The sequence below is a fragment of the Dermacentor albipictus genome, chromosome 1, assembly GCF_038994185.2.
Source record: "Dermacentor albipictus isolate Rhodes 1998 colony chromosome 1, USDA_Dalb.pri_finalv2, whole genome shotgun sequence".
In the NCBI taxonomy this organism is placed as follows: domain Eukaryota; kingdom Metazoa; phylum Arthropoda; class Arachnida; order Ixodida; family Ixodidae; genus Dermacentor; species Dermacentor albipictus.
The window spans coordinates 323,620,543-323,632,765 of NC_091821.1; the positions used below are offsets into that span (position 1 = coordinate 323,620,543).

General features: G+C 44.8%; 1 protein-coding gene across 1 annotated transcript in view; it reads left to right on the forward strand.

Annotated features, from left to right (window-relative positions):
* The window catches only part of LOC135919434 (maspardin-like), a 29,082-nt gene that overhangs the window by 7,707 nt on the left and 9,152 nt on the right, over window positions 1–12,223 (forward strand). The window contains exons 4-6 of the mRNA XM_065453262.2: window positions 2,690–2,916; window positions 5,195–5,303; window positions 11,787–11,894. Coding sequence (XP_065309334.1) covers window positions 2,690–2,916; window positions 5,195–5,303; window positions 11,787–11,894 — 444 coding nt within the window. The remainder of the gene's footprint in view (window positions 1–2,689; window positions 2,917–5,194; window positions 5,304–11,786; window positions 11,895–12,223) is intronic.

Sequence of the window (12,223 nt, forward strand, 5' to 3'; positions counted from 1 at the left end):
AGCCATTCAGAAGCACCTTTTTATTTACTGCCACAGTGATACATAGCGGTGTTGTTTCGGATATCATGTAGTTCTCACTACATGATAACTATGCCAGTTGTATGCTATCGCTTGAGCAAAAACCAAGTGTGAGACTGATAAGTCATTTAAACTGGCACACAAAACATTTCTCTGACAGTTGCAGTTTTGAAGTGACTGTCTTGGACAAACTGATATACAGATGTAAGGAAAGGAAAGAGCAGCACACCGCCCAGATCAAAGCCTTGTCATTAATCATCAAAAGATGTAGTCTTTATGATTTGAAGTTTTCAAGATACGTACTTCTGTAGTAACTGCTGCAGTGACTTAGTGGCCATGACATTTTTTTGCTGTACACAAGGTCACAGGTTCAACACAGTGGCCACATATTAAAATAAGGAAGAGGGGAGTGAGTTTTGGGTGCATATTGTTAAAACAAACGAATGTTTGGTTAAAAGGGGGAGTTAGGTTTTAGACCACAGTTTTTTTTAAATCTTCGATTAATGGTGCTGAAAATTTGTACTTTCATGTGCTTATTTTGAATATGTGATCCATTCTTATTGATGTGAAAGCATCAAATGGCCCATTGAGCAAAAAAGCCAGCATCTGTCGTCTGTAGCAGCGAAACAACATTAAATTCCCATTGACTGCAACGCCACGTTACGACCTTGCTTCGGCGAAACAGAGCTGCAAAAGGGAACATCTGCTGCCATGTTAGCGCACCAGGTGTTGCGTCAGGGGAGCGAGCATCACTGTGACGCCACGTCACCCTCTCTCTCACTCTCTGAATTCGGTGCGTGGTCCGTATCTCTCTCGTTTACCCCCACTGGGCATCAGGACTTTCAGTAGTGAAGTGAGACAGGATGATCTGCTTTTGTGCTGACTAGGTGCGCTGTGGCAATGTTGTCTCTAATGTTTCTCCTCAGCAACTGCTGCTCGTGTAAATTTTCTGCTGTAAAGCTCAGTTAAAGTTCGGCGACTGTCATGTGTGCATTCTTTCTGTGTCCTGTTCTCCAAACACACTGTTATAACCATGTCCCATCAAGCCAGCAGCCAACTAGCCCTTTTAAGTCTTTTAATAGACTGCATATTTTAGATTAGCGCATAAAATTGCGTATACATGTGCCTACTAGTTCTCAGAACCATAACTTCACCCATCATGGTGGCTTAACGGCTGTGGCGTTGTGCTGCTAAGCACGAGGTCAGGAGAACGAATCCCAGCCGCCTCGGCCACATTTCGATGGACACAAAATCCAAGAACGCCCGTGCCCTGAGTGCACGCTAATGATTCCCATGTAGTCAAAATTAATCCATAGCCCCCCAATACGGTGTGCCTCATAACCAGATCATGGTTTTGGTGCATGAAACCCCATATTATTATTTAATTTTTAACCAAAAGTTGAACAAAGATTTCATTTTGTCCCAAGAAGCAACTACCTCGTTTAACCTGGATTAGCAGATTACCTTTTCTGCAATAGCCCCTAATCACCCTTACTGCGAGAGGAGGCTTGGTTTACTATAAAAGAAGCAAAAATGAAGGACAGGTGAAATGCCATTTTGAGATTCTTCCACCACCTCGTCATGGCACAATGGATTTTGACAGGATCTACTGGAGTCTAGATAATTGTTTATTGGAAAAGGGCTGCATTGCATTCTCAAGGTACCAAAGGCTTAACCTAGCATGTTATAAAAACATTTGCTTCACTAAAACTGCCCCATACGAGAAAACACATTGGAACCCATCACTTAAAGGCTACAACGTGAAAATAAAGAATGCTCTGTTTGGATTTAGTTTGTCAGTAATAATCTTTTCCATAAAATTCAAACAGCACTAGACGAAAGGACCAGAAAGAGGAGGAGACAAACACAGCGCCGTGTTTGTCTCCTCCTGTTTCTGGTCCTGTCGTCTAGCGCTGTTTGAATTTTATTGTTACCATGGAGCACCAACTCGCCCAATCCACTGCCCTTCTGCAGTTCATAACCTTTTCCTACTGAATGGGCAGATATAGTTTTGAAAAAATGTGTAGCTGTGCAAACTGATTTAATATTGCTCTTGAGTGTCCAAGAACCCCACATGTTCAAAATTAATCTGGAGTACTCCACTATAGCATGTCTCATACTGCCGGTGTGACATTAGGATGTAAAATCCCATTTTTGTGGACTGCTCAAGAAATTCATCACTTGCCAAATAAACACGGTGATAGAGTTGAAGTATATAACTTTTGGTTGTTGTCGTTCAAAAAAGAATGATAAATGAGCACAAAGCCATGTTCACAAATAAGCTTCCTCACATCTTTGTTTCAATTTGAAAATCATGTTCATACCCACTGCAGTAGCTTAGCGGCTCTGGTGTTGTGTTGCTCATGTCTAGAGTTCGATCCTGGCCACGGTGGCTGCATTTCGATGGGCATGAAATGCAAAAACGGTCATGTGCTTGGATTTAGGTGCATGTTAAAGAACTCAAGGTGTTTAAAATTAATCTGGAGTCCCCCCACTGCAGCATACCTCATAATCAGGTTGTGGTTCTGGCACGATAACCCTAGAGTTTTTTATATTTTTTTTTAGTCATGCTCGTTTGGATTGCTAGGAACAAGTGTGGTGGAGAAGCAGAATTGTTCTGTGATGAGATGCATAGCAGTGATGTGGTTGTAATGAGCACTAATGTTTGCAGTTGGAGTACCCCGTGTACTGGACGATGCGCGAGTGGGTAGTTGGCTTCCGTAAACTGTTGGACCATCTGCAGCTGGACAAAGTTCACGTGTTGGGTGCTTCCCTGGGTGGCTTTCTGGCCCAGAAGTTTGCTGAGGCCACGCACACATGCCCCAGGGTCCACTCTCTCGTGCTCTGCAATAGCTTCTCGGACACCTCTATCTTCTCTTACACAGACACCGCCGTGCTGTGAGTTCCAGTCTTGCATTTTTTAACTGTTAGTTGTACATATCTGCCAACACTCCCAATTTTTTCATGAAGTTTACGAATTTGGGCTCATTTTACAATTTTACGATTGTTGAATCGTTTTATGAGAAATAAATTCTGTTCGCAAGAACTTTTGCTCATCTGCCTCTAAACCTTTGGTTAGAAGCTATCTGATAGTGAAATAATGCCAGAGGGGCACTTACTTCGAGCAAGTTTATGCAGTTTATACATATATGATCCCAAAGCAGGCAACACTGGCAACAGCAGTGCCATTAAAAAAAGTCACTCCGATCTAAAAATAATGAGACACTTGTCAGTCTCTGCTGTCGCAAGTGTGCCACTGCTTGTTTACTGCATCTAAAGGTAAATCATTGTTAATAAAGCGGGCATTTATCCCACAGTGGGCACGTGCCTAGGGCAAGCTTCAAAAAAATATGCGAGCCATCCCTCCCACTTTCCACCATGGATGTGTCTGTGGTAGTATTGCGAATTTTAAAGCTCGTAGATTGGCTAGTATGATTATATATTACATAGCTGCTCAGTAGGAGCGCTTCCGACTGTGACAGCTAAAGCTTCCAAAGAGATGCCTTGAGCCATGCACTAGTTGCTAGCATTCAGACTATCTGATGGTGTGAATAACTCTTCCATGTGGTGGAAACACTCACTTCATGGAATGCGCAAGCAGTGGTGTAGGGATTTGGAGGTAGCAGCAGAGATATAAGTGCAGTTGTGGGGCCACTAAGTACACTAACGAGGATATCAAATTAGCTGCTCTTGCAAGGGCAGCTAATTTTAATCAACTTCGCATTAAATTTTTTGCAGTAGCCGGGGTGCTGGCTCGCTGTAGAGCTCTCACGCCAGTAAAAACCAAGCTACCAATTTATCATGCATTGTTTACCTCGCAATTTAATTATTGTAGTTTAGTATAGGGGACCACAACACAAATAAACATGAATAAAATAATTACATTACAAAAGGCGCTCCTCCGGCACATTGCCAGTACCAATCCCCTATCGACAACAAAAACTTTGTCAGAGAAATACCAAGTTATATGGGTAGACCGTCATTACGAGTATCGCGTTTTACAGGCATTTTATTTCGTAAAGGAAGAGTTAAGGAATTGGCTTACATCCATAGTGGCCTTGCAGCGCCATAAAGTACCAGTAGTATGTCTAAGAAACCCTGATCATTGGTATGTACCACGTTTTCGTGCTGAATACAAATTACAATCCATTAAACACAATTTACCAAAAATCCTTAATAATTATGCTGACACTACTAATTTTTCTCGCAGGGAATTGAAGATGTTTGTTCACATGTAAACATATATACTTCATGTATAATGATTCTAATTGTGTGGTGCCCTTTGATATATTTCTTAATCTTATCAGATATGTTTGAATGTTGTCTATTTCTGTATCGCAAGACAACTATCCTGTCAATAGGCTTATATTTGAAAATGTTACTATTGTTTTTGTTGTGGGTTGAACTTCTTTTGAACTGTTTGATGTTACAAAGCACTCTCTGTTATCGCCCTGCCATGTACAACGTCTCTTGGGTCCAGTCAAGCTGCTTATGGCAGCTTTTAGCCCAGGAGGACGTTTATAGTGTATACTAGAACAGTTAATAAAGAGTAAGTTGAAGTTGAAATTCATTCAACATTCATTTCTTGTAGTATTTTTTTAAAAATGGGTTTTAATTGTGTCTTCTCGTGCATTCAAAAGTGGTCCCAACACCTAAGCAGTGAAGATCAGTGCCTTCGATAATTGCAAAAAATGTGTTCAGTCAGAAACTTCATGACCCCATTGCTGTCACCAGCATACACAATTTCTTTCCCACTAGCTTGAAGAGTTAATTTAAATTCTACATGAGACAATCTTTTGCTATGCATGTAATGTGTGTGCTTGCATTGCACTCATTCAGAATATTGTACTCAATTCTTTGCTTGAATCAAGTATACTTGAAGGTTTCAGCAATCTCCTATGCTTTTCTTTGCACTATGATGTTGGTTCGACATGCAGATGTGCAATCTTAGTTCATTTGAACTAGAAAGAATTACAAGCAGACAGCAGAGATTTTCATTAACCACCCCAGATGTGCAGAACATTAGTTTTTGGAATGTGCAAAGCAAGAGCATAGTGCAAATTTATATTCTGGTGGCACTTTTATCTTTGTCATTCGTTACTTTTTGTGCCACTTGCCAGGGCTTTCCCAGAAATGAAAAGAACTTTCAGCTCCTTTTATTTTTCTATTTTTGCAGGTTCTGGCTTTTTCCAGCAGTGGTGCTCAAAAGAATGGTAATGGGCAGCTACAGCCTCCATCCTGTACCCAATGACATAGCTGACTCAATCGATTTTATGGTGGAAAAGGCAAGGAATTTTCTCTTCGAACGTTTTATGTGCATGCAGCACGATTTCAACCATGCATGCAGTCACCACCTGGTTTTTCAAATGTCTGATTTTTTGGACTTGCTCGGATATTTAGACTTGCCACAGGTGGCCCTGTCACACACTCCATAAAACCAACGCATAACAGCAACTGAAAATTTAGGCACCATACAATGTCTCACTTAATTTTTGGGGCAATCTCCGCTGATCCGAGGTTACAAAGATGTCGTCCACGAACGTTGGTGCTATTCAAGCTGCCACCCATATCCCCACTTTCATCAGTGAGCTGTTTTTAGACTTGTATAGTGCTGTGCAACTGCTACAAATATATAAGCGCCAACATTTAGCCTAACCGTAACCAGTAACTGACACCTGACGATGTAGCACTGGTTAAGCCTAGCAGCCAAGGCATTGGGAATTGTTGCTGTGACTAAAATTCACCACTGTCTTGTGGGATTGCAGATGATGAGCTGTTGCAGGGAAGCTTGCTGCTAATATGTTTGTATGAGTGGCTACTGGTGACTAGGCCAGAGGTCACACGTGTGGGTTAGATTGATGGCTGTACTAGAAGTGGCCTTTGGCTTCACGTCGTGGGGATCGCATGCGCATCCCAATATCTCCGGAGCGGCCACGCGGTTATCACGCGATAATCACATGCTTGCTCGCGGAGGGTAGCGGGGAGAAGGCACCTTCGCCGCTCCCGCTGCTCTTCGCGCCTGGCCGCGACGCCGCAGCCCAAGGCACCCCGTTCCCTCCTCTACCTTTCTTGGAACCGGGGAGACTCCCTCTTCGCCGCTTGGGGAGAAGCGCTATTCTCCTGATGCACCGTTGTCTTTCGGCTGAGGAGCTTGCGACTGGCCGCATCTCAATTAAGCCGCTGAGACCGCCGCACGCCGTCCCCCTGCTGCACTCGGCCTTTGTCAGCGACTGACCGCCCCAGGGCTCAAGCGCAGATCCACTCTGGGTGAGCTGAACTCTTATCAGCCTCTTTTGTGGTTCCCACCTTGTGCGGTTTATTTCGCCCCAGATGTGCGGAACGCTCCGCCACTGTGGTTTTGTGTTGTATTTGTAGGTGTGGTTTGCTGTTGTTGTCCAGTTGGTATACTTGTACTCTAAGGTGAATAAACACCTTAGGTCGAGACTCACCCTGTACCCCCTGGCCTGAACCCGCCGTGGTCGCAACTCACTGCGAACCGCGGGTTAGGGGTCACAGCTCTGACTGTTAGGGCTGCTGCGAAAGTGCTAGCGAGCGACTGCCACTCCGCCGGCGCTGTGCGATCCAGAGAAGGGTCAGGTGCGCACGCGCGAACTTGAGTAATACCCCTATATTTGGCGCCCAACGTGGGGCCAGAGGTGTGACAGGTTGAGTCTGTTTGTGTGAGTGAATGCCACCACACGAACGAACCATGGCAGCATACGGGGCTGACTTACAGCCGTTGCAGGTTGCTACCAACAGGCAACAATTCGAAGCGGCGGTAACTGATACCGCTCAGTCATACCCTGCGGCGAACGTTAGCCCTGGGAATTTGATAAGCTTCGAAGAGGGTAGCGCTACACATGAGGCGCTCTCTCCGGCAGGATGTACCCTTCAAGATGTGAGGCACATTACGCCGAACCCTTCGCCAGTGTTTGCGGAGAGCACGGAGCCACAGCGGCACACTTGTTCAACGCATCCCGCTCCTGTGCCAGACATTACTGGCCAGAGCGAGCCTCAGCAGGCACTGTTGCACGATGCGATGCGCTTGATTGGGAGGCTGACAGGTGCCGTGCAGAACACTCTGCTGACATCTGTTGCAGCTGCTAGACCGAGAGTGAGGATGGACTTGCCCACCTATAGCGGGTATCATGATTCAGTTAGCGTCAGCGAATACCTCGATCGCGTTCTGACTTACCAGCGCCCGACGGGGCTGTCCGATGGCGAGATACTGGAATGCATCGTACCAGTGTCGTTGACTGATCACGCTGCCCGCTGGTACCGGCTTACTGGCTACCGGTCTAGCACGCTGGCCGAGTTCCGAGCGACCTTACACGAAGAATTCCTGCCCGCAGATTATGAGCGTCGTCTGCGGCGCGAGTTGGAGCTATGTACTCAGCATCCGGACGAATCCTTGCTCGAGTACGTAAGGGCGTTGGACGAACTTTATCATACCGCTGACCCTTCTGCTCCGAACTGCGATAAGGTGGAGAGAGTCGCGTGACAAGCTCATCCCACCTTCGCAGCGTACCTAAGAGGCAGCAAGTTCAGGGATTTGGATGAGCTGGCCTTGGAGGCAAAGCGCATACAGGCGGGCATACTCGCCTCGCGCTCATACCGACCCTCACCCCCAGCGTCGAGGGCACTTGAGCCGCGATGTGCGTGGAACGGGGACACTTTTTGCACTCGTTCCGGGGGAGATGGTGCAGTTGCTTTCAGTGACGGACAACTGAGAAGCAGTTGGGACTTATCTGACCGGGCTCTCGACCCGTACACTTATGCCATGCGTGCAGCACGTGCTGCCGATGGCCGAGGTATGCAGAATCGTGGTCGACCTGCCGGCCCGAGGATGCAAGAGCAGAGCGTGCCTACAAGGGAGCAGTCGATAGAGAGGAACAACGCTCAAACGGCGCGAGGCACTGGACGCCAAGCCCGACAAAGGCCGGCTCTCCTCTGTTATCGGTGCAACCAGCCGGGGTACTTCGCCCGGGATTGCAGGCAGCCTGCGAACCGAGAGCACGCACTTTCGGGAAATGAGCGGGGCCGCCGGTGAGCAACGCTGCATGGCCGGCGGCGGTTACAACGGCGCGAAGTGCGATACATGAACTCCTTGCCCCGCTGGCTTGTTGTTTCGGACCACCCAACGACATGCCAGTGTTGGGACACGAGATTCACGGGACATCAGTCTCAGCCCAGCCACAGCGTCTGTTCGCGAAAGCGGAATCAAGACACGCTGACCACTCTTATGTGCAGATCGGGCGGCTTCGTCGACCTGGTCATTCCCGCTGATGCTGCAATGTCCTGGAAGCCATTGAAAGATTATAATGTTTCCCTTGTCATCACTGCGATGATACATGTGTCGAATTTTTTAGGCCAGTTGTTCATTGGGTCCATGGTGCATTGGGCTTTGTATGCCCTCAAGGGCTGCCTTGGAGTCACTAAAGACTGTCCATTGTTGCGGTGGTTCATGATTAATGAAATCAAGTGCCGCACGGAGTGCTGCAAGTTCACTACTCGTCGATGTGGCCAAACATGAAGTTCTTAATTTGATCTCAGATTTTGCCGGGGTGATGACTGCAGCAGCTGAGCTGTTGAGTTTTACCGAACCATCTGTGTAGACATGTTGCCGGAATCTGTGTACGTTGTGAATGTGTTCCAAAGTTGCTTGTTTCGAAGCTTGCAATGGCGCTCCAGCTTTCTTTCTGATTTCCGGAATTGTCAATTGCACTTGTGGCTGGTGCAGACACCACAATGGATCTGATAATCGTGTAGCAGGCATAAATTCTGATGGCAAGTAGGACTGATGTCTTACAACACTTTTGGCAAAAGTAGAATGTGACCTCTTTGCTGGCAAGCAAGCAAAATGGTGTGAGGGAATCCAATCCGAGTCAGGTGTCAGATGTGTGCTCTCAGGACATCTGTATTTATACCGTAGGCTCAACAATTAAAAACCCTTTGTGCGTGTGATGCTCACTGGTTCGCTGCACACAAAATTTTGATGCTCAATTTAAGAAGCTTGCTGACACCATAAACACCATGACAATTCACTTCAATGACGTATACACCATTTCACTGGGCATGCTTATCAGCACACAGAAAGATAAATGCAGGAATAGTAAAACATGGGACAGGCACTGTCTAACAATCTAACAACTGAGCATTCAATGGAAATGGAGGAAGGAATACCGTGTAGATTCGTGTGAGGGCTGCACTTTTTTTTTCACAATCATAACGAGGTGTGGCCATTACACAGGACTGAACCTCTTGGACAAAGTTGTGCTGGCACAGCCGGCGACTACTGCACACCCCAGATCCCCGAATGTGCCATTGCATCAGAGGTCAATGCACAGCTCTTGCCATCTAGTAGGGGCACACGGAAGTGCGCAGTGTGCGAAAATTCCGATATGCGCTTGGCATCGGGACACCGAAGACAATTGCTTCTCCGACCGAAATTTTCCGCCAAATTTCGGGCTGCCAAGTTAGGGATGCAGCCCTTACACAAGTCTATACAGTATATGTAGGGTGATAGAGGAGCTGATATAAGCCCTTCAGGAGCTGTTGTGCGTACAGTTGTGCATGCCAGGATAGTGGATCAAAAGCAAAAGCATTGTTAAAAATAATGATATTTAAATGGTGTCACATACATATTGAAATGCTTCCTATTGGACCTGTAATGTAACTTTGAATAATATGTGTAAAGTGTTGTAGTATTAAACGAGCTGGAGAGTAGACGACTGGGTGTTTGCTCTTGGTGGCAGTATATGTTTTCATGTAGTGAGTCAACTTTTTTCAGTGTTTTTAACTATGTTTTACATCAAGCATACTTTTTTAGTGACTGGACAGGTACTTTTCAAGTATGCTAGGCCCGAAATTGTTGATACAATGTTTGAGACATGAAGCTGTACTCTTATCATGATTCTGGAGATGCACAATATTTGCTGAAACTAAATCGTATGTGTACAGAATTAATTGGCACCCAAAGGAGACGTTTATTGTGCTGTAGGAAGGAGAATACGTATATGTAGAGGAGTTTGTGTCTCTGTCATCCTCTGTTTCTACTGCAACAGTGGTTAACCCTCTAAGCACGTGACGTAAAGAAACCTGAAGAAGTTCATTTGTCATCGAAATGTGGAAAATACACCGAGGACTTTCTCAGTAAAATATTTTCTGTTTTTGGGCAGAACAATGGAAGTGACCTTCACCCCAAGCCATATTTGGCTTCATGTGGAACTTGTACTGACAGTTCCTGTCAGATGTGAAACGGAGGTGTAAGCAGAGGTGTCTTGGCCTATACTCAGGACTCATATAAAAAGGGTTAAAAGCTTGAAATTGGGTTTGCTTCATTCTTCCTTTATCTTACACCGTCGTCGTCATCATGCCATCGTTACCGTGCCATTCTCATTCTCCGCTTCACCTATGCAATATGACAAAGAAGAATTACATGTTGCCCACCTGCCAGATGTGCTAGCTACCGAGATATCATGCAGCTTTAAAGCTTGATAACTTGTGCAAGGCTTTAAGATCCACGGAGACTGTGAGAGAGGAGGCATTTGTGCACGTATTTTGGAGGCCAAAGCAGGCAATAATGTTCTCTCTCTCTCTCTCTTAATTTATTTATTTACAACTGGCCGCTCGAATGCTGCCAGAACCACATGGACGATTTTGGTCTGGCTACGTTCTGGAACTGTTATTAATTTGAATGCATGGTACCACTTGCACTGCTAGAACACACAAGCTCCAAACTAACAAAGATTTTGGCTGCAAGTTTGACTTCATTAAACCAACTTTAACTGAATCACGAAAACATGTGGCATGATTTTTAAAGAGGCGAGTTAGTAGCAATAATATTACAATGAAATCTTTCCTGTGTCAATTGCCACAGTATGCAAAATGGACAATAAGGTGACAGAAATCTGAAAGCTCATATTACCTCTGCTTTTTATATCATGAGAAGATTAATTATTAAGCACACAGGAGGCTGCAAAAGATGACTATGAAATGCTTGTGTGCTTCAAGAAATTTGTAATGTTGTAAAGAAGAGACCATTTAATGGACATTACTGAAACATTTCAGAGCCAAGTAGCTAAATAAATTGCCTTTTTTTGGCAGGTTTAATGAGAATCAACTTGCTGTCTTTGTTTTGAATTTCTTGTCGTGTAAATGACAAAATGTCAAGCTACTGTTACAGTAAGTACATTGGTCTGCAGAATTTCTGTTCTTAAATAACGACTTTATTATAATGAGGTTCTAGTGCAGTAAGCATTCTTGCGAGACAATTATGTGCCACCAATAGCATGGTTTATAAAAGCTATTTTGTCTTTATGGCCACGTCTGCAATTAGCACCAGGTTTTGTTTGCTGTAGTACACAATGAATTGTGTTAGTTTCATGTAGATTGGCTTTTTCCCCAAGTTACCCTGCCCTTTAGATTCATAAAGCAAACATTCCTGTGAATAGCTTGCAGTGCTCGATATCAAATTTAAGTTTTTTGTTGTTTTTGTTGTTGTTGCATGTACAAGTCATACTTTTGTCTTGAGCAGTTTAATACACCACATTCTTACTGCTACACGCTCACGGCACTGGTACAGAAGCTTCACACTGAAACAGAAATAGCAAAAAAGAAAGGGGGGGGGGATGTAGACCAACATGAATCGATCTTGGTTCAGTGGTGGAAATGAATGTCCACTGCCAGTGTTGTTGTCATAGCATTTGCACTTAGTGCTGTTTTTTTACTTTTGGTGTTTATGACTTATTGGTCTTTGCTTTTTTCAGCTTGAAACTTTGTCACAGGCAGAGCTTGCGTCACGACTCACGTTAAACTGCATGAACTCCTATGTGGAGCCCCAATACTTGGATGGCATTCCTATTACGATAATTGATGTGAGTTCTTCGACATAAAAATGTTTCACTCCGTGGGGTTTCTTGCATACTATAGTGCATGTTGACCTGAGCATGGGGGGAGAGATCTCTTTTGAATCTGTGCTGGCCAAACACAGTAGTTGAATATCTTTGTTGTTGAGCCAAGTATCTCGAGTATCAGTATCAGTATAACACACCATTCTGTATTTCATCAGGCATCTTATTAGGCAAATGCATGTGCTGAAAAAAGGTACATTTGTGAGCGAAATAGCAGTGTGTACCTGTATGTCTGTGATGTTTTATTCAAAAAGGAGTTCCTGTGCAGTGCCTCGTAGTTACAATCAAACATA